Source organism: Scylla paramamosain, chromosome 9 (genome assembly GCF_035594125.1).
Source record: "Scylla paramamosain isolate STU-SP2022 chromosome 9, ASM3559412v1, whole genome shotgun sequence".
In the NCBI taxonomy this organism is placed as follows: Eukaryota; Metazoa; Arthropoda; class Malacostraca; order Decapoda; family Portunidae; genus Scylla; species Scylla paramamosain.
This window is the reverse complement of record NC_087159.1, coordinates 28,770,001-28,795,676: the sequence shown is the minus strand read 5'-3', so window position 1 is coordinate 28,795,676 and position 25,676 is coordinate 28,770,001. Positions and strand designations below refer to the sequence as shown.

Genomic DNA, 25,676 nt, shown 5'->3' with positions numbered 1-25,676 from the left:
GTGAGGAAGTCGAGAGGTGTATAATAGTAGTAGTAGTAGTAGTAGTAGTTGCTGTTGTTGCTGTTGTTGTTGTTGTTGTTGTTGTTGTTGTTGTTGTTGTTGTTGTAACTTTCAGAGAGAAGTTTCACCTTTCTTACTTGGAAATTAGAGCAAATCGTATATCGCAGAGGACACTCTTCTAAGCAAGCCACTCCAGGTGAGGTGTAATGCAGCGGAAGGTTGTTATTTATTGCAATTCCGGACGGAGAATATGTACAGGAAGTAAGATATTGTTATTTGTTATCCAGTGTCCGAGTACATATGATATTCACTGTTTCCTATTATATTTTCTGCTTCCTGTTATATTTTCCTTTTAGATTTATGATGTTGTTTCCTCTTGTGTTTCCAGTTCTCCCTTTTATTTCCCTATTATATTTATTATGTTCTTATTTTCTAATATATTTCTTGTTTCCAGTTGCATCTCCCTGTTATGATTCTTGTCAGATTTATTTATTTATTTATTTTATTTATTTATTTTTTTATTTCCTATTATAGTCGCTGCGGTTAATGTTATTTTCGGTAACTTACACGATCGATCTCTTAAACTGATTTTTTTTTCCTCTTTTCTTTTTTTTTTTCTTCTTTTTGGCTCAGAATATCGAAACAACAACAACAACAACAACAACAACAACAACAACAACAACAACAACAACATCAACAACAACAAAGAAAGCAATGCAAATATTATATGCAAGACGTCAGCAGTAAAGCCGGCAGAGAGCACGGAGGTTTTTGCAATCATAGCCGTGCAATTCATCATAATTTTCACCATTTTTTTTTATTTTTTGTTATTACCGCTTCCGGAAAGTGCACTTCCTTCAGCTTTCTCTGTAATGAATACCACTGTCTTGTACTTTCTTTGTTTATTTGTTTATTTATCCCTTCACTTATTTGTCTATTTATTTGTTTTATTTACTCTTTTTTTTTTTTACTTCCGCAATAAGAACGGCCATTTTGTAAACTGCATATTATTCGTGAAATTCGCTTCGTCGTCCTACTTGAACACGTTACACCTTCAGCATTCCTCACTTATCTGGCCAGTATGCACACCGACGTATCTTTGCCGTAAAAAAGTATGAATTTTGTTGATGGGTGAATTAGAGCGCCGGTTTTTGTGGTCGCGGAGTACGGACAGGCAAGCGAGCAGGCAGGCAGGCAGGGAGGAAGGAGACACACACACACACACATCATCTCACAGTTGCTATGTTTCCCTGTCATCATGTCGGCAGGGGTGGTATTATTGTTGATGCGATGCGAGCAACAGACGATGTAATGGTTATGTAGCACCTTTTGTAGACTGCTTTTGCTTGCCGGTGGAGATGGTGGTGGTGGTGATGGTTGGTGGTGACGTTAATAGTAGTGTAGTGCAAGATAAACGACTATTCTTGGGTTTGGTGGTGATAGTCGAGGTGGTGGTGGCGGTGAGTGAATCTTCCCAGCGGTGATAGTATTCGTGTTGTCTCATGCGCAATAAAGTCATTTGTTTGCATTAATTTTACGTCGTGGCGCGTTGCATGTCACGTCAGTACATCATTATAGACTGGCTTATATTCTTAAACGCTTTGGGCTTTCGTTAGGACTGTTTTCCGAGGCCACAGGTAATTTATTTGGGGTCTCGTGATATTTTGATATTAATGATGCAGAATTTTTGTTAAGCTATTACTGGAATTATGAAGACACTTGAGAATTCCCTGTTGACTTCCACTACTCCCTGTTAAATGCAGTTGAGGTAACACGTTGATTTGTTTATGAACTGAGTAAACATCACAACCACCAATATCACTACCACTACCACTATAGCCACCATCATCACTACTGCAGTAACAACCACCATCACCACTACCACCATCATCACCATTTCACCAACACTAACGGCGAGACAGAACAAAAAAAAGTAAATAAGTAGATCCACACACACACACACACACACACACACACACACACACACACACACACACACACACACACACACACACACACACACACACGAAAAAGTACGCTATAAAGTTTATTGTATTTATGCTCATCTTTACAGGTCAAGTATTTTATGTATAAGTGATATGCTACAACAAATCAGTCAGTCAGTCAGAGGGAGGTCTCAAGACTCTTATCCTCAAATTTTGGATAACCCTTTTCACTACACTCTTTTGGGACTGGTACCTTCAAGTAGACCCCGCTATATATATATATATATATATATATATATATATATATATATATATATATATATATATATATATATATATATATATATATATATATATATATATATATATATATATATATATATATATAGCCTTGTTATCTTAGGCCGGAGTCTCCTGACATAAATAAATAAATAAATCGCTACGGTGACGCTAAACGTTGCATGACACTAGAAGGTTCATTTAATGTAAGACTGGCATTGACCAAGGGCAAAAAAAAAAAAAAAAAAAAAAAGCAAAGGCCCATCAGAGTGCCAGTTCTTATAGTGATGTCAAAAAGAATCATTGGAGGATAAATGTCTTCAAACATCCCTCATGAAAGCGTTCAAGTCATAGGAAAGAGGAAATACAGAAGCAGACAGGGAGTTCCAGAGTTTACCAGAGAAAGGGATGAACGACTGAGGATACTGGTTAACTCTTGCATTAGAGAGGTGGTCGCAGGGAAGTGTACTACATACCAGGCGATGCTGAAAAGTTCCTGGCTTTGAGGGCTTCGCGAGAGGGTGACGCTATAACATTTACAAGGTAGGTAGGACAACTCTTTAGTAGGAAAAAATGCCAAGCCGAGAAGCCTTCAGCACCGCCTCGTGCGTGCAACATTCAGTGAAAGTTGTTGACCACAGTGGTAGGAAGTGATGAAGATTCTAGTTAAGCCTGTTCTTTTGTTTTCCTTTTTTTTTTTTCTTCCCGGTCGTTGAGATAAATGTAAGATATTAGTGATTAATAATACATGGTCTGTGTAGTCTCTCTCTCTCTCTCTCTCTCTCTCTCTCTCTCTCTCTCTCTCTCTCTCTCTCTCTCTCTCTCTCTCTCTCTCTCTCTCTCAGTCCATCCTCTACTCAGCCATCCATAGACTTGAAAAGCATTCGTATCCACAAGAAAGAAAAGAGGAAGAGAGGGAGGAGGAGGAGGAGGAGGAGGAGGAGGAGGAGGAAGAAGAAGAAAAAGAGGAGGACGACGACAAAGACGAAGACAACGTGATAAAGTAAACCAGTAGAATTGAATGTGAAAGAGGAATATCACAAAATCGAGGCGAATGGAAGGAAAGGCAGACGTGTGTGTGTGTGTGTGTGTGTGTGTGTGTGTGTGTGTGTGTGTGTGTGTCGTCGCATACAAACAGCAGAGGATAATCCCCCTTAGCGACGCTTTCACTCTCTAACTTGTTTCTCTTAAGGGCGTGACGTGGACAATACCCCACTAGATTTTGTGACCAGCTTGCCCTGACTGGAATATCATTGGCTCCCCTTTCCTCCCCTTTCTTCACTTCCCTTCCCCTTTCTCTCTCTCTTCCCTCTACTATCGCCTCCTCCTCCTCCTCCTCCTCCTCCTCCTCCTCCTCCTCCTCCTCCTCCTCCTCCTCCTCCTCCTTCCTGTCATTCAGTACCTTGTTATTCATTTCGTAGATGGGCTCTCTCTCTCTCTCTCTCTCTCTCTCTCTCTCTCTCTCTCTCTCTCTCTCTCTCTCTCTCTCTCTCTCTCTCTCTCTCTAGCCATGCAAAATCGTTAACGGCTGTTCAGTTTCTTTCTTTCTCTCTCTCTCTCTCTCTCTCTCTCTCTCTCTCTCTCTCTCTCTCTCTCTCTCTCTCTCTCTCTCTCTCTCTCTCTCTCTCTCTTCAGTGTTGCAATAAATCAAGATCAAGAATATCCCTGTATACTCTCGCCACTTTGGAGTATCGAATAGTTTATATTTGTATTGCCTTTTCTTGCCATTAATCTTTTTATCGCTTGAGTCACGCGTTGTCTCCTTCTTTGGCGCGACTGTCACTTAAGGTAAAGCAACACTGCGCGACACGTTAATTATTGTTAAGAGAGGAGTTTCAGGGTATCTCGAAATCTCAAATAGCTTCACTTTTGGCATTCTTCTTCTTCTTCTTCTTCTTTTTCTTCTTCTTCTTCTTCTTCTTCTTCTTCTTCTTCTTCTTTTTCTTCTTCTTCTTCTTCCTTTCTTTTTCTTTTTCTTTCTTTCTTTCTTCTTCTTCTTCTTCTTCTTCTTCTTCTTCTTCTTCTTCTTCTTCTTCTTCTTCTTCTTCGAGTTAAACAATTAGCGGCTGTTTTATTTGTTTATTGTTCTTTTTTTTTTTCTTTTACCTTGGTCTGCGTCTTAGCACTAAATGAATAAGTAAATGAATAAAAATAGATTAAAAAATAAATGAAAAGTAAAGGCGACCAAGAATTGATGTCACAAGCTCCAGTGGATTTCTTCTTTGTAAATGTAATGGAGATTGATTGATGGACACAGAGGCAACACACCATTTCTTTTGGACAGCTGCTCGTATGTATGTACTGTACATCCTTAGCGCTCCCTGACGAATGCTGCGGCTTGTTGTTGTCGTCGTTGTTGTTGTTGTTGTTGTTGTTGTTATTGTTGTTGTTGTTGTTGTTGTTGTTGTTGTTGTTGTTGTTACTGTTGTTGTTGTTGTTGTAGTTGTTGTAGTTGTTGTTGTTACTGTTGTTGTTGTTGTCGTTGTTGTTGTTGTTGTTGTTGTTACTGTTGTTGCTCTTCTAACAGATAACATAACGTATCTCACAGCACTGCTTTAGCGTATGATTTTTCTATTTATTTATTTATTTTATTTTTTTTTTTTTTTATCCCGCTTTTACGTCGTTCCCCAGTCTATTAAGGCTGGGGCGATGCCTCCTAACGAAGGATTTTGGTTGTGGCATTTGGGGAGCGTTTTCGCGTATGAAATAATTGTTTTAGTATAGCAAAATACGAAACTAGTTGTAGTAGTAGCAGTAGTAGTGAGGTAGCAACCGCACGGCTCGGCAGGCGTTTTGGGGGAGGAGACGCAGCATCAGGGCGGGGCGGGGCGGGGCGGCGTGAGGCGGGGCCGTGAATACATGAGGAGCAAACAGTCTTTAGCGCCGCGATAGACACACGCACACACTCCCGGATCGCGGCGCCGCTCATCAATTACGTTTGATTTGTAAAGGCGACACTGATACCCAGTCCTGGAGGGGGCGGCGGGCAGGGAGGGGCCGGGGGGCGCCTTTTGTAGCAGCCAAGACGTGGCATTCACTAGTCTTGCTAATGAATTTCTCGTATTTTCCGATTACTGAGCACATTAAGAACTAAGGTCCACTCTGAGCGTCTCTTGCTACCGTAAAACTACTGCTGGATTCTTGTATTTTGGTCCCTACGTCGTCATTAGCTAAGGGTCAGATCACCTTGCTGCCCTCGCCTGGCCTGCGCCCCTCGCCGCCGCCGTAACAAAGCGCGGCCCTTGAACATGGATAATAGCAGAGTCACGTGACGAATCCAATATGGCGAAGTTGATTAATGAGGGACAACACGCGCGCCTCGCCCCGCGGTCCTCAAGATCCCGTCCCCGAGGCCTTTTTACACACACGCTCCTGGGCCCGGCGGTGCGGGGGTGTGTGGGGGAGGAGGGGCGATGATGGCTATTCATTCATTTGTATCTGCGCATGTTTCCTTTTCACGAGTGTCGGTTGTCTGCTGGCCTCGTTTGTCAGTGCCTGCGAGGGGAAGGGAGAGGAGAGAAGGGAAGGGAGGGGAAAGGAAAGGAAGGGAGGGAGGGAGAAGCGTGCGCACGTCTCTCTCCAGGGCACACGTCACCGCCAGACAGCCTGACAGACACACGGGTCCTCTGAAGTGAGTCTATACATTCAACAGACAGAGCCTCGCCTGATGTTGCCTCGTGGCTCCTGACGGGGAGGAAATCTGTCTGAAGAATCGGTGCCATTACGGGAAAATACGACAAAAACGCGCACTCTGTTCATCGCTGTTCAGTGAAATTTTCAAATGGTGAGGTCACCAAGAGAAAAGAGATAGAAAAATATAATGAATGCTACCCCATTAATAATAAGCCAGCCGATTTCGCTTTCCTCTTTCCAGCCCCGTAAAAAAAGAAAAAGAAAAGGAAAAGAAAAGGAAAAATTATTAGACACCCAAGATCAATGAAAACGCTCAAATTGTAATCACTAAAAGAAGAAAACTGAAAAAAAACAATGCCACTGAATAAGTAAATAAATTTGTATGTAGAAACCAAATAAATAAATAAATCTTTCCCCCTCAAAAAAACCTACAGACAACAATCAGTAAAATTTTCAAGTTTTGAGGTTACTAGTAAACAATTCCCGTGATTATGAGTTACAGTGATTGGTGTTTCATTGGTGATTGGGTGAACGAGGCGTGTTACGACACCCCCATTGGCCCCTGAGCTGTGACGTCACGGTCGGCTGGGTGACGCGGTGACGGGGTTATGGGCACGGGCGCCGCCACTTCCCCGGTTAATCGTCCGTTACTTGGCGGAAAATTCTCGTCCGTAAATATTTAACCAATATTTGGCGAATTATTTGGGGGATAATTGGCGGCAGATGGGGAGGAGAGGCGTATGTGGGTGTGGAGAGAGAGAGAGAGAGAGAGAGAGAGAGAGAGAGAGAGAGAGAGAGAGAGAGAGAGAGAGAGAGAGAGACCAGAAGACCTATCTGTCTGTAACAAGGGCATTTTTTTTTATCTATTTACTGCTACTAGTGAATTACGAGTGGAAGAGCAAGAGAGAGAGAGAGAGAGAGAGAGAGAGAGAGAGAGAGAGAGAGAGAGAGAGAGAGAGAGAGAGAGAGTCTGAATGAAAAGGTGATGAGAGGATAACTTTTCAGTGCTCAGAGTGGCCACTTGTACCTCTCCTTTCTTTACACTTGTCGGAAAACTTGGAAGTGAATGGTGGCGGCCTCTGTTAGTCCCTTGCACTTCTAAAGCCGCCACTCACCGGAAGCAGCGGTAGTGTAGCAGAAAACCTTTCCCCTGATTGCGTTACCCTAAGCATTCACTCTGCTTCTCTTTGGTCAAGTACACGCAGAACGCAAGACTAGGGGCCCATATTTTGAAACGCTGTGTTCTCTCATTAGTTCTCTCATTAGAGGTGTAGAATCCAGATGAAATCGTGAAAACATACTTGAAAATCCCTATTACCTTCACACCACCGTGGTAAAAAGAGCTTGGATGAGAATATAAGGCACTGCAACTTATGACAATGCAATTCATAGTGAAAATGTGTGTGTTTATCTTTCTCTCTTTACCTGTTTGTGGCTTTACAGGTGTCAAGCTCGTCATGTCCCGTTAATTAGAAGCAGGTCAGCGTTTTCTTTAAATTTGTGTATATTGTTTGCACACACCATTTCATCTGGTATTACTGTACATTCTACTGACTTGTTGCTCTTCGGAAAGCTATAATGCTGCACATCCTTACTTCATCTTGTCTTGTTGAGTTTCTTTCTTTCATTCATTCATTCGTTCATTCTTTCTTCTTTTTTTTTCTTTTCTTCTTATTCTTTTCTTTTTTCTTCTTCTATTTTTCTTTCTCCTCCTCCTCCTCCTCTTCCTTTTTTTTAACAGGACTAACCAAAGACAACAAAACTGATAGAAAAAAAGATCAACTGAATTCAGGTTCCACTTCATAAAGAAAATACAAGTGCAATACAAAAAGCAAGTCCAAATTACATTGAAAAGTATCTTGAAACCTTCCTCTTGCCGTGCCCTCTTGTCCTCTTGAAGTTGGTTTTCTTACGGTGTCCTTTTCATGTTGGGTTTCTTACAGTGTCCTCTTCATGTTGGTTTTTGTAATGTGTTCTTTACATGCTGAGTTTCCTATGTACAGTGTTCTCTTTATGTTGGGTTTCCTACGTAACGAGTCCTCTTCTTGTTGGGTTTCCTGATAGCACTTCTACGCACGCTTCTCCAGACCCGGGACTTCAAAATAGTACCGACATGTCTCCACACCGCCGCGTACGCCTGCAGAACACCCCTTTTCTTTTTTCCCCAGCAGCACTCTCCTCTTAGGCATGCTCCTCCAGCCCCGCCCCATTCCACCCCATCTCGCGTGGTCAGGGCAGAAGCCGTCCATCCCCCAACAGATTCATTATACACATGACTTAACACGTCGACTCTGGTGCCCCTGGTGCATAATGTCTTACCTGCCATCACCCGAGGCCTCGTGAGTGGTGGTGGTGGTGGTGGTGGTGGTGGTGGTTGTGGTGGTGGTAGTAGTAGTAGTAGTAGTAATAGTAGTTGTAGTTATAGTAGTAGTAGTAGTAGTAGTAGTAGTAGTAGTTGTTGTTGTAGTAATAGTAGTAGTAGTTGTAATAGTAGTAGTAGTAGTAGTAGTAGTGATTGTTTGTTTATGTTGTTGTTGTTGTTGTTGTTGTTGTTGTTGTTGTTGTTGTTGTTGTAGTTGTTGTTGTTATACGTACACAAGTAGCATTAGTAGAAATACTGTAGTAGTAGTGGTAGTAGAGTAGTAGTAGTAGTAGTAGTAGTAGTAGTAGTAGTAGTAGTAGTAGTAGTAGTAGTAGTAGTAGTTGCTGTTGTTGTTGTTGTTGTTGTTGTTGTTGTTGTTATTGTTGTTTATAGCAGTAAAATGTTGAAGCACAATATTAGAAATGGTTACAACTATGATGAGAATGATGATGATGATTATGATAGCAATGACTGTAATAACAATAATAATAATAATAATAATAATAATGATAATAATAATAATAATAATAATAATAATAATGGTAATAATAATAATAATGATAATAATAATAATAATAATAATGTCCACACTGCGAACACGTTTAACGCGCAGATGTATCTTGAAATTTGTGTGTGTACTTATCTTACTACACACACACACACACACACACACACACACACACATACACACACACACCAGAGGGACGTCTAGTGTTAGAGTTACATTGTACGTTAATTTCAATTGTGTAGATCAAATGTCGATGAGTTTTGTTGAGTCACGACCAGCTGGAAGGGACGAGAGGGAGGCAGTGGGAAGAGCCCTCCTCCTCCTCCTCCTCTTCCTCCTCTTCCTCCTCCTCGTTATCATCATCATCATTATCATCATCATCATCATCATCATCATCATCATCAATTCATTAGTGTATTTTATTGTCGTTCCGTTATTTTTTAGAAAGATACAACATTTTCTTCACAACTGTCAGGAAACTAATATATTCTTGCCAGACTAAACCAAACACTTATCTTCATTCTTATCCTCATCATCATCACCGTTATCATCATCAATTCATAAGAGTTTTTCATTGTCGCTTGATCATTTACGGCAAAATTTATTTATTTATTTATTTATTTATTTATTTATTTATTTATTTATTTATTTGTTCTTCAAGACAATTGGCAGTAAAGTAACTCGTAAATTCTTTTCAAAGCCAAACACTTCTATAATGGGATCGTTAACTTTGTGTAATAGATAGTTTGGCTGTTACAGGTTTTAAAAATATATATATTAGACTTTCCAGTCCCGCTACTAAGAAATCGCTGCAAAATTAAGTTACGTTCACTCAAAAGTTTTTTTTTTTTAAGACTTTTTTTTTTTTGTTGATTTATTTCATTCATATATTTATCTATTTACTTGCTTCATTTATTTACCTGAGGTTGTATTTCATTAGTCTTTCTCTCAATGACCCTTTTTCATTCCCTCACTGAGCTGTACAATGTCACGTCTCTTGCTTGTCTCGCACCTTTATGTTCATGGTTACCGCTCACTTCGATTGTCTGACCGCACGCTTCATTCCTCTTGGCCTCGCTGCACTAGACCCTGCTTCCTTTCTCGTCTATGTTCTGCCCAGTTTACTAATGTGAGACTTAATCTGTATCGTCAGTATCCCTTTCGCTGGTAAACTCTGTAACTCTCTGCGTCTTCCTGTCTTTCTCCCTCTTTCTGTTTTCCTTCTTACTCTCTTTTATTTCGTCTTTCTCTCTGTTTTTCTCTCCTCTGTGTTTTCCCTCCTTCTTTCTCAGTTTCCTCTTCTCTCAGTTTCCTCGCTTTCTCTCTGCTTTCCTTCCGCCTCTCTCTGTTTTGTCTCCTATCTCTCTCTTTTCCCTTCTCCTTTTTGTCTTCCCTCTTCTCAGTTTTCTCTTTTTCTCTCATTTTTTTTCTTCTCCTTCTCCTTCTCTCTGTTTCCCTCCTTTTCTCATTTTCCCTTCTCTTCCTTCTCTTTTCCTGTTTTTTTTTTCTCCATCTCTCTCTGTTTTCCCTCCTCCTCTCTTTTGTTTTTCCTTCTCTTTCTGTTTTCCATCCTCCTTCTCTCTGTTTTCCCTTCTCTCACTCTCTATTTCCCTCCCTCCTCTCTCTGTTTCCCCTTCTCCTCTTTCTGTTTTCTCTTTTCCTTCTCTCTGTTTCCCCTTCTTCTCTCTGTTTTCCCTCCTCTTTTTGTTTTCTCTCCCTCTGTTTTCCTCTCTTTCTGTTTTCCCCTCCTCTTCTCTCTTATCCCTCCTCTCTCTTTTTTCCCTCTCTCTGTTTTTTCCTCCTCCTCTCTCTGTTTTTCCTCTTTTTTTCTGTTTCCACTCCTCTCTTTCTCTCTGTTTTCCCTAGTTTCTCTCTCTCTCTCTCTCTCTCTCTCTCTCTCTCTCTCTCTCTCTCTCTCTCTCTCTCTCTCTCTCTCTCTCTCTCTCTCTCTCTCTCTCTCTCTCTCTCTCTTTCCCTCCTTTATCTGCTCTGACCCCCTCCCCGTGACCTGAACTGCTTCAAGAGAGGAGCATCAAGACACATCTTTGGAACTAATTGACTCCACTCGTTCAGAACTCCTTTATATTAGGTTATTTATTTATTTATTTATTTTTTTGGATGTAGCAGTTAGAGAAGTTTTTCTGTATTATTTGTACGTATTTATTTATCTATTTTTATAATTTTATGCCTTCGATCAACCTCCTTTACACATGAGAGAGAGAGAGAGAGAGAGAGAGAGAGAGAGAGAGAGAGAGAGAGAGAGAGAGAGAGAGAGAGAGAGAGAAGGCTCACACAATAGCAGCAATGTTGTTTATTTATCCTTGCCTGTTACTGTATTTTTATTTATTTTTTTTTTTTTCACCAGTATCTATAGTCATTAGATTCAGAACAGTAACGTGTCTGGTATCTCTAACATCCTTAACACACACACACACACACACACACACACACACACACACACACACACACACACACGTCAGTACTCATCACTTTCAGTAGTTGAAAGATGAATGATGACATGAATGAATAAATAAAAGCTAACTCTACATACATACATACTCGTACATACATACGTGAACCGGTCCTTCCCTTTCTTCCTCCCTCCCTTCCTTCCTTCCTTCCTTCAGTCCTTCCTTGCTATCTCCATAATCTCACCTCTTTTCTTTCTACTTCCTTTTTCCCCTCATCACATTTCTCTAGCATTCCCTCCCTCCTCCCTTAGTTATCTCCCTACCTCTCCCTCTCTCTCTCCGTCCCTCCGTTCAGCGCCATCCTTCCTCCCTTCTCTCCATTCTCTGCCCTCCCTCCGTCTGTGTCTGGCAATTGGAAACTTGATCCTTATCCCACCTATTGACTGCCGACTTAACTGCCAATTTAGCCGTAAGAGATACATAGAGAGATCTTGTTTACAATTGGCCGCAGGGCTTGGGAGGGGAGCGGGGGAGGTGGGAGGGCGGGAGGGGGTAAGCCAATCGCTGAGTCCCGCCAACTTATTCACCGCGGGGTCTTCTAACGCGAGGTAAGGCGACGCACTATTTAGCTTTTTTTTTCTAATGATTCTCTCTCTCTCTCTCTCTCTCTCTCTCTCTCTCTCTCTCTCTCTCTCTCTCTCTCTCTCTCTCTCTGGCATTAGTAAAGGCGAAACAGGAAAAGGAATACGCATAAAATAGTAGCGGAAGTTATGAAATCTGTTACTTCATTTACTCTCTCTCTCTCTCTCTCTCTCTCTCTCTCTCTCTCTCTCTCTCTCTCTCTCTCTCTCTCTCTCTCTCTCTCTCTCTCTCTCTCTCACACATGCAGGGATTTATCGTTAAGGAACACCCCTGATCACCCCTCTCACCCTTCTTCCCCATCCTCTCATCCTCCTCCCTCGCCCGTCCCCCCAAGCTGCCGCCCTCTGTATAGTGTTCCGCGTGGGATTCGTGTCCCCTTAATTGGATCAGTGATTAAGTGGTCATCTCACGGGCGTTGTAATGTAATCTTGTACCAGTAGAGTCATCCCTTCTTGCCTTACGCTCCTCGATGCTTGCTATTCATGACTCCTGCGTCCCTCTTGGCGGCTGCGGGATCCTTGTCAGCTCCAAATTCTGAAACACTTCTATGCCTCATCTTCACTATTTTGAGAGGGCTCTTGTTGAAGTTACATGGGTTTTGAAAGGAAGGGCGTTTTTTTTTTTTTTTTTAACGGTTCTAGTGACAGAGTAATGTGATTTCTACATTATTCACAGGAGAAACACTCTTGGGAACCCGACTAATCATCATCTCTGTGTATGGCCTTCGAAAATAGCCGTGATGAGAGAACTAAGCGTTTCTGAATACTACGTGCCTTAGAACAGAGAGGAATGGAACGCGACAGGACAGAGAGGAGTCGAATGGAAGAAAACTAAGAGAAAGAATGTAGGGAAGGAAGTAAGCGGCTGTGATGATCTTTGTGGTTAGAACAGAGAGGAACAGGACGGGAGAGGACAATGACGAGTCTGGTGAAGGAAAATAGAGAGAGAAGAGTAGGAGGAAGTAAAGAATAAACTGTATGACGATGATTTTCTTGTAGTTAGAGAGGAATGAACAGGGACAGGACAAGAGAGAAGTTGGATGGAACAAGAGAGATACGGGTGTGGGTGAAGAGTAACAAAGACGGTGTTGATAAGGTGTTACCGCGACCTAAGACTGCCCGCCCTCAGCTCCGCAGTGGTGAGTGTTGCTGCAAAAGTTGTTCCTTCACAGAATAGCTGCGTTGGTCGTGGATTTCTCTATTTTTCTCTATTCCCTCTTTCTTCTTCGTGTCTATTTTTCCGTTTCTCTCATCCATCTGTCCTCTTGTTTTGTTTGATCTGACTTCTTTGGCTCCGTAAGGTTACCACAGGAGCAGCACGGGGCATGGGGCCAGCTTGTTGTTGGGGAGGGAATGGAGGAGTGATGGGGGAGAGGGCCGGGAAGAAATGAAAGAGAAACAAAGGAAAAGAAAGAATAAGCAAAATTTTTTTTTATCATTTACTTTAGTTTTCCTTCCCTTTTCATTCCAGTATCCCTTTCTTGTTCCTTCCGCTGCCCAGGTCTCTCTCTCTCTCTCTCTCTCTCTCTCTCTCTCTCTCTCTCTCTCTCTCTCTCTCTCTCTCTCTCTCTCTCTCTCTCTCTCTCTCATATCGTGACATCATGACCCACAGTTCTCCTTGTCCCCTGCCCTCCCCACTGCCACCACCCTGGGGGAAGCGTGGCGGGGCAGATGGCAGGAAACGCGTGGCTGCCCCGGGCGAGATGATGCTGAGTGACAGGCTGAGGGGCGGGGCGGGGCGGGGCGGAGCGGGGCGGGGGTGAGGGTTGGTTACCTGATCATTTATGTCAACACGGCCACCCATGTCTGCCTGACTGCTTCTCTTTCCCTTCCTCTTCTCCGTTTTTCTCCATCGTTCCCTTCTTCCCTGCTCTCCTCCCCCTCCCTCCCACCGTCCACCTTGCCTGACCTCATCTTACCCTCATGTAGTTTTCACTTGATTTGCCACGTGTTGGGTGTTTTACTTCATGCACCGCGTTGTGTGCTACATTACTGTTGTATTCGAGATGGAGTGCAGTGTGTGTGTGTGTGTGTGTGTGTGTGTGTGTGTGTGTGTGTGTGTGCGTGTGTGTGTGTTCTAAATATAATTTTTATTTAGATACACTACCAGATAACAAGCAGAAACGATGTGTTGATCATTAGACGAGCAACGAAAATTTGTGATTTCAACGTTCATTGGATACAAGAATGATATTATGGAGGCAGACCAATGCGAGTTAAGTTCAATTCACACACACACACACACACACACACACACACACACACACACACACACACACGAAAAAAAAAAAACGCGCGCGAGAGGTATCAGGTATATCTTCGTAGAGTGAATCATCATCATCATCATCATCATCATCATCATCATCATCATCATCACCATCATCATCATCATCATCATCATCATCATCATCATCATCATTATCATCATTACTGCTGCACGTGCGTGGATGAGAGTGGCAGCTAGTGTCGATTGTCTTAGTGAGGTTATAGAGGACTGGGCTGATGTCAGCTGATGTCAGGCAGGAGGCAGGGAGTGGAGTGGCATGTCAGACAGGCAGGTCCACTAATCTACACCTTCACCCTCAGGTGCCGTCCTCCTCGCCCACCGCCTTCCTCTCAGTGCCTCAAGTGTGAGTACAAATACTTCGATTGTTCTGCCTCGTCATTTTTTTTTTTTTTGCAGAGTTATATGTATTAATTCTTCATATATTTATTTACTTCGTCATACTGTATGATCTCAGTGGATCGACATTATCAGAAGCGTAGGAAGTGAGGTGGGATTAGATAATTTTGTTAAGTTTTATGTTTTGCCTTCTTAAATTTAATCGTGTCGTATCTAGTAAGATCCTCTGCTTGCAAGTCTTTAGTGTCACAAGATTCTGACATACATTGAACTGCTTCGATAACTTACTCGAGATCATTTACATTCGAAGAGGTAAGTGGTGTGTGAGGAGGCTGGCAGTGTTGGCATGGGGCAGGAGAGCAGCCGCTCCTCACTGCCGGCGTTTCAGTGGGCAGCGATATGAACTTGGCGGCTATAACTCATGTAAAGGGCTATAACACTGCCCTATGCTGATATAACGCGACGCCAATCTTAACACAAACACCACAACATGCCTAAAGAAAATAAAGAAATGAAACGTAGTTGAGTAGGAATCTTATATAATAAAACACAATGTCTGTGTGTGTGTCTGCTTTTTACGGAGAGAAAAAAAATGTAATTGATTGTAATGAAATTTAGTAGGGGGTCCCCCTTGATCCGGGGAGTGACAGGCTGTCTTAACTACATCCAATCCAAAACCGTTAGATTATTCAGGCAAAACTGTCACCGTAACCCAATTCTTGAAGGTGGCGACCATTCAGGGGAAATATTCTTAATGGTTACCGACAGAGGACAAGTACAACAGTAAACGGACGTATATTTTTGGTTCATTATAAAGTAAACTTTATTTGGTGTCTGGACAACGCCGGGTATTTCTGCTGGTAGGTGATAAAATAAAACCACACAGTAGACTTAGCCACACGCACGGATGTACAAGGAAGCAGGAGCACTTTCCAAGAAGAGCGGAGAGGCAGGCAGGCAGACACAAGGGTAAACAAACCTACAGACATCACCACTGCAATGTTATAACGCCGTTAAGACAAAAGCCAGCAAGAGAGTAAAGTGCGCACGCCATTCCTGAGGACTGCAGGCTAACGCCGCGCCCCGCAGCCATACACGGTTACTGTTCAAAATGCTGACACGGGCTTTCCCACCGCCGACAAACACACCTCAGGACTTCGCGCTATACGGATCAACTTTTTTTTTTTTTTTTTTTTATCACTAAGCCTTATAGTATGATTCTGTCATAGTAATGGTGTTAATGATGCTACTACTACTATTGCTGCTATTGCTACATCTGCTCATACTGCTACTATTTTTTTTTATAGATTTTTCTTTTCTTTACCTCTTCCTCCTGTTCTTGATGTTACTACTACTACTACTACTACGGCTGCTGATGATGATGCTACTTCTATTACTATTACTACTGCTATTACTACTCGTATTGCTACTACCACCACCACCACTACAGAGACAAAGGACTAAGTGGTGGAATGAAACAGACGCATACAATCTGAACTGTTCTGAAGGGGGGAGGCAACATAGAGGAAGCAATGGACACAGGAAAAATAAGGAAATTAAAAGATATATGCGGCAAAGAGGATTGAAAGGGCAATGAGAAGTGGGAAGGGGAGAATGTACACCCAGGAATATGGGCAGAATTCTGATCTATTTTTAGAAGGTAATGAGTATTGCATGGAAGATGAGGAAGAAAGGCACCAGAGAGGAATGAGTGGACGTGCTCAGTCTGCTCCCATGAAATAAATAGATGGATGAATGAGCAAATAAATAAATGAATCAATAAAAGGACACTGCTAGTTCTTACAGGTAGGGAGGAGGAGCAGGTAAAAGCATCAGTTACGAAAAAAAAAAAAAAAAAAAAGAGATGAAACAAAAGTTGAAACATAAAAACATCAACAAACAGCAAGACAGACGCCTCTATCTTTTATTCTTCCACTCACTTGGTCACATGAAGATCGACCACCCCCAGTTTTACCCACCTGAAGATCCACCACCCAAGTCATACCCACCTGGAGGTCCATCACCCCTGTCTTACTCAAGGATGAGATACTATATTTCATCCTGGAGTCTTACCCACCTGGAGAACTACCACCCGTTTTACCAGTTTTACACACCTGAAGATCCATCACCCGAGTCATACCCACCTGGAGGTCCATCACCCCTGTCTTACTCAAGGATGAGATACTATATTTCATCCTTGAGTCTTACCCACCTGGTGAACTACCACCTGTTTTACCAGTTTTTACCCCACCTGAATATCCACTTCCTCACATAAAGATATCACTCCCCAAAATTTACACACATGGGGATCCACATTATGAATTGCCTTTCTAATCTCAACACAAATTCAGCATTACTTTTTGAGTGCTTTGTCCAGTTCATTCTGTTGTGGCACTTATCACAATTTACTTCATTCTTCAAGAGTTGTTGTAGTAGTGGTAGCACAACCACCAGGAAAGTCGTGTGTGCCATAGTTGATCCGTCACACAGGCCAGGCAGTGGTGGTCTAGTTGTGGACTAGTGGGTGGAATCAAGTGAAGCAATCTAGTTTGGTTTCAGTTTGGTTCAAGACTAATCAATCACAATTACAGGTCTCTCATACAAACTACCTCTATATACATTTTATTTCTCACTTGCTTCATTCATTCCAAGCTTCACTCTACAAATATTCCTCCATTCACATTAACTTGCAATCCTAGCTAGACACACGTACTTGGAAATATTCTTTCTCCTTCACTATCCGTCTTAATGTCTTTCCTGAATTATCCACCAGTGTACTACTAGCTCCACTCAGTAGCTAATTCAGATGTTACTCTTACCATCAGCATTCATTGGTACCTAGCATTATCACATTCATCTCATTTGTAACATTATCCATATCAACATTAAAAAACAATACTCAAGACAAGAACACCGCTCACTTACTGAAGTTTTCATTCCATTAACGAACATGAAAACACTGCTTGGCCAACTCTTGTTTTAAAGTGTTTATGTTCATTATTAAAAAAAAAAAAAACATATGTACTGACAATGTGGATATCAAGAGATATGTACTACCTAGCACTGTTGCCATTATTCATTTGTCTTCTATTGCTTATATAACAATTTTGTAGCTACCTTAAAATATTTGTGGAATATGATAAAACTCTGTAATAATAAATACAATAATCTAATATATTTAAAGTATATCTACTTCTTGCAACAGGCTGATATATCATATCTTTTCTCCTTTTAGGAATAAATATATAGAGGAGGGACCTTTCAAGTCCTCAGACTCCATCCCATCTAATCACCCTATACAATGTGCGAGGAACAAGGTGACAGTATTATCCTGTCTTGGTTGATACAACTGGCTCAGTTCCTGCCTGCATGAATGAGGACTAAATGTCTGTTCATTACAAGCACAAAGTTCTAAATACAAGCCTTGCATCTACCTTTTTCACAGGGGCGCTGTTTTGCAATGGCCGCTTTTTGAGCACTTCCTTATCCACCTGGATACCTTTGTACACCCTGGTAACAGCATTTTCTTCAAGCTCACTCAGATTTCCCAAGCTTTCATTTTCAGTTAGAGTTAAATACTGTGAAGTTCTCTTCTGTGTTATTTCTTTTTCCATCTTTTTATCAACTACCTGACATTCATCATCATCCATGTCTGTCTCTTCAGTTTTCTCCTTTTTTAAATTTTCTTTTGCAACTTTATAAATACATTTTGTGATGGTGTAATAAATGTATCTATTGCCTGAGACTTCCAGGTAGCAGTTGGCCAGAGTCACCAGAAGCTCTCTGTGATACTTCTGGTCCTCCATGGTGGGAGAAATGCTTCTGGGTATGCAACTCTGTCAATGAAAAGCAATGTTATTTCTACTCTGATAAAACTTGGGAAAAAAAATTAATAAATAATAATACCAATAATGCAACTTCAAGTGAATTTTTTTGGGAATGTTTCAGTTCTTAACAGTTCATTCCCTAGATCAAAATTGTGCTCATAAGATCATGTTTGAAAATCTAGCCTAAATGATAATTTAAGTTCCAAGCCCATTTATGAGAGAGAGAGAGAGAGAGAGAGAGAGAGAGAGAGAGAGAGAGAGAGAGAGAGAGAGAGAGAGAGAGAGAGAGAGAGAGAGAGAGAGAGAGAGAGAGGAGAGAGAGAGAGAGAGAGAGAGAGAGAGAGAGAGAGAGAGAGAGAGAGAGAGAGAGAGAGAGAGAGAGAGAGAGAGAGAGAGAGAGAGAGCACAAAAGAAGTAATGTTTAGTTACCGCAGAATTTCCCTTGTACTTCATCAGCAACCTGAACATTTCCTTGGTAGGTGCCAAATCCAAAGCCGTCTTTCCATCCCTGGTTCGAGTTCTCAGTAAATCTTCACCTGAGAAAAAGTAATGAAAAATCATACTTAAATATTTTCATGTTTAGTACAGACCTACAACTATAATCTTAGATGATGATAAAAGAAATCAAATTCACTCAACAGTGTTTTACAACCTGGCAGCCCTGTCAAGAAGCCTAAAGTCAATGTGGATGTGAAATAATGTAGCCAGCGTTGTACAAAACAAAAAACTGTTTAATACTAATACCTCCATAATCTAAGAGAGATTTCACAGATTCCACTTTGTTTGCAATAACAGCATCATGCAATGGCATTCTCTTCTGCTTGAGGTCAGCAGCATAAATGTTGGGCGTGAGACTATTATCTGAAATTATGGTATTTACTGAGCATAAAGTTTTCTCATTTTGGCCCTCATTCAAGTAATACACTGACTCAGCAAACCAACACCTACAATAAAAAGTACTGCGACACTGAACATAGCTAACCTGGCTTTCACCAGTTTTTTTTTTTTTTTTAAGTAGAAGGGACACTGGCCAAGGGCAACAAAAATCCAATAAAAAAAAAAAAAAAAAAAAAAAAAAAACCCACTGAGATGCCAGTCCCAGAAAATGGTCCAAAGCAGTAGTGAAAAATTGAAGGATAAGTGTCTTGAAACCTCCCTCTTGAAGGAATTCAAGTCATAGGAAGGTGGAAATACAGAAGCAGGCAGGGAGTTCCAGAGTTTACCAGAGAAAGGGATGAATGACTGAGAATACTGGTTAACTCTTGCATTAGAGAGGTGGACAGAACAGGGGTGAGAAAAAGAGGAAAGTCTTGTGCAGCGAGGCTGTGGGAGGAGAGGAGGCATGCAATTAGCAGGATCAGAAGAGCTGTTAGCATGAAGACAGCTAGAGATGCAACATTGCTGCGATGAGAGAGAGGCTGAAGACAATCCGTTAGAGGAGAGGAGTTGATGAGACGAAAAGCTTTTGATTCCACCCTGTCTCGATGAGCGGTATGAGTAGAACCACCCCTCCCCAGACATGTGAATCATACTCCATACATGGACGGATATGGCTCTTGTACAGTTAGCAGCTGGGGAGGTGAGAAAAACTGGCGGAGATGTCTCAAAACGCCTGTTTTAGCTAGAGATGAGATGTGAAATTTCCAGTTCAGATTATAAGTAAACGACAGACTGAGGATGTTCAGTGTAGAAGAGGGGGACAGTTGAGTGTCACTGAAGGAGAGGGGATTGTTGTCTGGAAGACTGTGTTGAGTTGATAGATGGAGGAATTGAGTTTTTGAGGCCTTGAACAATACCAAGTTTGCTCTGCCCCAATCAGAAATTTTAGAAAGATCAGAAGTCAGGCCTTCTGTGGCTTCCCTACGTGAAATGTTTACTTCCTGAAGGGTTGGGCGTCTCTGAAAAGATGTGGAAAAGTGCAGGGTGGTATCATTCAGTGTAGGAGTGGATAGGACAAGAAGTTTAGTTTAGAAGGTCACTGATGAATAATAAGAGTGGGTGACAGGACAAAACCCTGAGGAACACCACTGTTAACAGATTTAGAAGAACAGTGACCATCTACCACAGCAGCAATAGAACGGTCATAAAGGAAACTCGAGATGAAGTTACAGAGAGAAGGACAGAAGCCGTAGGAGGGCAGTTTGGAAATCAAAGCTTTGTGCCTGGTCTAAGAGCCAGAATAGTTTTAGGTTAACAAATCACTAACACCAGTCACTATTTCAAATCAATTACTCTGTACCTGAGGTGTGTCAGGCAACTGATAGTTGTCCTCACTCTCTATCATCCCATCTTCACCTTCAGTTTCAGTTCAATGGTTGCTGTAAATAGTATGTGTGCAATAACATCACCTGCTCTCATGTCCATACCAACAATCTGAGAATTTCCAACATCTAATTAACCTGATTGCCACTCCCTCACAAAGGAGTCATGTTGCAAATCTCATCGAAGTCTACCATGCAAAACTGCTAAGCAAGCAACTTTCAGAAGGAATATATGATGTGTGTAGAGCCAAAGGAGCTACAGTGCCAGTTATGAGGCTTTAAAATTTCACAACAGTGCCATTTCAACATAAATGCCAGTATGTAAACATGTTATGTATCAATATGATCCTCAGGAAGAATACATTCATGCAAATAAATAAATAAATAAAAACACTATACAACTACAAAAATCAAATATCATAACAAAAACATATGTATGTTAAAATGTAATAGGAATATCATCAATGATGTTAAGATAAAAAATACAGTAATAGCCTAACTGATCATAACATCTTTTTATTAATTTAATTATATTGATTTTTTTAGATTTTCATAAATTTCCACCTCCCTCAACATGATGAGCTAAGTATGTACCCAGGTTGTGTGTCATGGGAGGCCACACCACAGAAATGTTCAAACATTATTTGAATGTGGTCTCTACACCCACCACCCTCATGTAATTCTGGCCACTATCACACTTCATCCTCTGCAACATCTTCCACTCCTCCACACACACTTCTTCCACTTATGTGATGGTCTGGTAAGCTTGGAGTCACTATCACTGGATGCAGAACTCATTATTTTGTGTGTGAAACACAAAAAATATGGGTAAATCCACATGGATTTAAATGGCTGGCTGGAAGCATGACAGACCAGCACCCAAGGCACACACCATGCCTCTAACTGGTTGAGTGGGAGGGTGTGTACTAATTCCTGTTCACTAATTGGTGTACCTTCTTGGCTGGAGCTTGGCAATCTTGCCCCAGTGGCCCAGAAACCTTGAAAGTAGTCTGGTCTCTGGTACAGAAAATACACTGTATTGCTATGACAGCTCCATACACCAGCCATATCATCACTTTTCACCAGACAACCAATGCTATCTTTTAGAGGAGGGTTAGGCCGGTCACATGCAACACACAACTCAAAACCATCAAAATGGCATGCTCACCCCTTTGGCTCTGGACACATCTACAGCACAGAAATGCCCAAACAGTTGATATGCATTTCTAATAATAGACATCAGAATGGGAGTCAATCAGGAATGTGTTATTGGCCATCACCATGATAGTGAATCAAGAATGAACCAAACAGAGCCCACTATTAAGATAATGTTATTAAGTCAGGAGCTGGTTAAAAAACCATTGAGCAGATGATGGAAACACGTACAGTAGACCCTACTAATGTACAAATACAAATGTATGTGTAAATCACCAAACCATCTTGCTCTTAAAATCCAAAGCAATCTTAATTTACACAAAGATAGCATGCCATTATGACCTTACATTTTGAATTTCTTCTGTTAAAGTTTGGTAAGGAGTCCCTGTGTGCCACTGGTGATTCCTCATTCTCCTTATGTGACAGATTGTTGCTGACCTAAAATGACAAATTTAAAATAAATTAGTCACAAGATGCTTAGAAGCAATGTCCAAGTTGTAAAATAATGATAGTAAATAAAGTAATAAATGAAAACAGATTACAAACCCCTCATTTCACTTCACATACCTTACAGCCTCAGTAACACCACTACACAAGTTATCAACTGTACAAAATACAACTATCTTTCCATGTCTATTTTTTTTTTTTTTTTAGAAAAGCTACAATAGCAGCTCCTGTTATTTTCTATCACTATTCTCATGTTTGTGTAGTTGATCTCTGTAAAGTGACAGCAGGAGTACTTTCTCTTCTCCATTGGGGGAAAGAGGCAAAAAGAGTGATGTGAATGAGTGTGAAAGAGAAAGTTGTGTGCCTTGTCTTGGCTACCCCTCCTTATCAGGGAGACAGCCTTGATATAAGCATGTGTTCTTATGTTATTATTATTATTATGAAGACTATAATTAGACTCTAAAAAATACTGCATATTAAGAATCACAAACATAAATAATTGAAGATCATTATACAGTTGTATTCCTATATATTATTATTATTATTATTATTATTATTATTATTATTACTATTATTATTATTATTATTATTATTATTATTATTATTATTATTATTATTATTATTATTTATTTATATTTATTTATTTATTTTATTTATTTATTTTTTTTGTCTGTGTGTAAGAGGGGCATCAGCCAGGGGCAACAAAATTGGAAAAAAAAAAAAAAATCACTGAGATGCCAGTCCCCGAACAGTTACTGTAGTAAAAAATTACAGGATAAGTGTCTTGAAACCTCCCTGTAAAGTATATTACTACACCAATGAACAGATATACCTGTTTTGTATATTCAGGTTTGTATAATGCACTATTCTTGCTGTTACTGGTTGTAGAATAGAACAAATCCACCTGAAAAAAAAAAAAAGTTCACTTAATATAAAACCAGGTTATACTTAAAGAGATCATCTGCATTTCTTATGATCACATGTCTTACAGCAACAATATGCCCTCAGTATACATTTATTAAAACAGCTGCCACCAAAAGCCACCCCATCTCACTCCATGATTACTGAGCCCCATGATGCAGAAATTTCAACACTCACAATACTTGCTAGTGATATAATCCTGGGGCACTGAATAGCTTCCTGGAGGAGGACAGAGGAGACTATGCACTGGACCCAGGGATTGGGCAGGCCCCTTAATGCCTCCAGTCTCTCCTCAAAACTGAAACCTGACAACAAGAAATAATCAGATTCTTCAGTGACAATTCTGACCACTTTCCATGAGAATGAAAGGCAGGGATAATTTTTTGTGATTGAGCACAATATACATGGACTTCACAAAGGTAAATACATTGTTGAGTAATGCATGTGACTTGAACAATGATCCACAGTACATTTCCTCAAGTAACAATACTGATACTAAGCTTTGGCTACAAGGAAAGGACTTGATCAGTGCATTCCTCAGTGTTTAGTGGTTGACAGAATTGTTTTTGTTGAACCATAGGTTCTTAATTAGGTTAACTATAAAATATCTCATCTTTATTTAATAATGTCATAAAGATACCATAATAAACAAAATTACTAAATTAACATACCTTTACAGCAAATCTGAATTTCTTTTCCCATGGCAGCAAGAGTGTCTGGGAGTGTAGTTACTGGAACAAGGGGGTCACCACTGAACTTCCACATCAACTCAAGCACTATGGTGACAAGGTGCTGGTACATGCAAGGAATAAGACATGTAATTAAATGAAAGATAAATAAATAGATTATCATATGGTCATGGGTGACCACACAGAACATGTGACAACTTGCAGGAAATTAGCCAGCATGACTGTCATGACAATAAACTCAACTCTCTCTCTCTCTCTCTCTCAATCTGCTTCTTTGTTACGATGATTGTTCCTCAATCTCTCAGTATGCATGCCACAAGAATCACCTCAAAAATATTATACAACAGCTACAAAACCAGCTGGTCTGTCAAAATCCTGTAGACATGATCATACTGGCAACACTTACGGCAAGAGGCCTCCTGAGAGCAACAGGGGTCTCCTGGGAAATCCACAGTTGAAGGAGTTGCTTCACAGGGAGTGTCAACACATTACAGGTTCTTGAGGGACCCCAGAATATATACCAGGTAAGAAGTTCCTGCACTGCTTTCCTGCAATATTCACATTACCAAAATGATACCAACATGTTTTGCCTAAATGCTAAATTATTATACTTTCATGACTTTTGCTACACAAGATTACTGAGACTGTGTAACAAATAAACATTACATTTCAAGACTTATGCAAGATCCCAAATTACTGATCAATTTTTGTATACAAGGTTTCAACATGCTAAATGATGGAAACATAGTAATTGTAGTAATCTGTAATTAGAATATTTTGAAAAGTAGGCCATCTCAAAGTGCAATTTCCACATAATTTCTACTAAAGTTTTATCTACTTTTCCATTTCTTTCTTTGCCAACACCTTGCATGTGTATAAAGATGCTAACAGTACCAAGAATTCTGAAATATTCTGTACATGCATATTCCCAAGTTATCTTAGCCTGATTATGACTTACCCATATGGAGAATTTTTTATATCTTCTATGATGAGGGTGATAAGAAACTCAAGAAGATCAAGTGCCTTTGTAGCTCCATCAAGGCCCTCGTTTTCCTGTGTGTCTGGACTTGGTACAGTCTTATCACTGTCCTTCAAGGCACAATGAATAATCCTTTGTATGAAAGTCCATGCAATGTAGTTTCCAGAAGCTTTCTCCTATTGAAAAAATTTGAATAGTTATTTTAGTATCAAATCCACACACATCATAAAAGGAAACTAAAAAGATATTAATGGAGGGTTGAAAAATCACTTGAAGACAAGGTGGCAAGGAAGCTAAAAACAAAGGTGGAGTGGATGTTATGAGTGTGGAAGACTCTCATCACAAGGAAAGACAGATGAAATACTTGGAGATAGACAGAGGACCAAGGGAGAGTGCCCAGAGGAATGGAGTATGCAGTAGTAGAATTAATGGAGATGATGTAATGGTCACCCCTTGAAGAATTCCCAAGAAAAAGAGCATCAAAGCACATTGAATTACATTATAACAGAAATTAGGATGTGGTTTTACCTGCACTGCCTTCTCCAATAGACGCAAGTAGTACTTTCGCATTTTTGTAGTGGCAGGAGGATGCAAACTCAGAACCCTATATGCCACTCTAAGAGCTCTGGAGTGGACAATGCGGCTTGGTGTCTGTCAAAAGTAATGTACTGATATATTTGAAAACAAGGAGCTAGGCAAACCTTGTGTTCTTCAATGCCTCAAAATCTTAATTCTTTAATTTATCCACTTAACACAACCCTCCAGCCCATCTTCTTCACTGACACTCAACTCTACAGTGAACACATTTGAATTGTCTTTAAAAAGCCTTGACTGCAAATTACGAGTATCAAAAGTAAAATATATAGGTATAACAAATACTGTTATTACCTCTAGAATCAAGTCCCTCAGAAGGCTTCCCATGATGGCAGGTGGAGGATACAGGTAAGATGACAGCTGATCCAACAAGAAGTCCAATCCATGAATATCAAGTTCT

General features: G+C 40.7%; 2 protein-coding genes across 5 annotated transcripts in view; one reads left to right on the top strand and one right to left on the bottom strand.

Moving 5' to 3' along the window:
- LOC135103834 (GS homeobox 1-like) overlaps positions 1–25,676 on the top strand; it is a 133,660-nt gene that overhangs the window by 87,901 nt on the left and 20,083 nt on the right. Inside the window, exon 3 of the transcript XR_010270211.1 lies at positions 14,367–14,410. The gene's annotated coding sequence lies outside the window, so the exon portion shown is untranslated. The remainder of the gene's footprint in view (positions 1–14,366; positions 14,411–25,676) is intronic.
- LOC135103831 (SMC5-SMC6 complex localization factor protein 1-like) overlaps positions 17,013–25,676 on the bottom strand; it is a 16,608-nt gene continuing 7,944 nt past the window's right edge. For 3 of the 4 annotated variants that reach the window (XM_064010638.1, XM_064010641.1, XM_064010639.1), the window contains 11 exons: positions 25,571–25,676; positions 25,211–25,333; positions 24,662–24,858; positions 24,110–24,251; positions 23,686–23,806; positions 23,192–23,319; positions 22,926–22,997; positions 21,994–22,084; positions 18,975–19,091; positions 18,660–18,766; positions 17,557–18,239 (listed from right to left, as the gene is read on the bottom strand). The exon at positions 25,571–25,676 is cut by the window's right edge. In XM_064010638.1, coding sequence (XP_063866708.1) covers positions 17,799–18,239; positions 18,660–18,766; positions 18,975–19,091; positions 21,994–22,084; positions 22,926–22,997; positions 23,192–23,319; positions 23,686–23,806; positions 24,110–24,251; positions 24,662–24,858; positions 25,211–25,333; positions 25,571–25,676 — 1,645 coding nt within the window. In that variant the 3' untranslated portion in view covers positions 17,557–17,798. Of the gene's footprint in view, positions 18,240–18,659; positions 18,767–18,974; positions 19,092–21,993; positions 22,085–22,925; positions 22,998–23,191; positions 23,320–23,685; positions 23,807–24,109; positions 24,252–24,661; positions 24,859–25,210; positions 25,334–25,570 lie in introns of all 4 variants that reach the window. The other variant, XM_064010640.1, reaches the window with a different exon arrangement.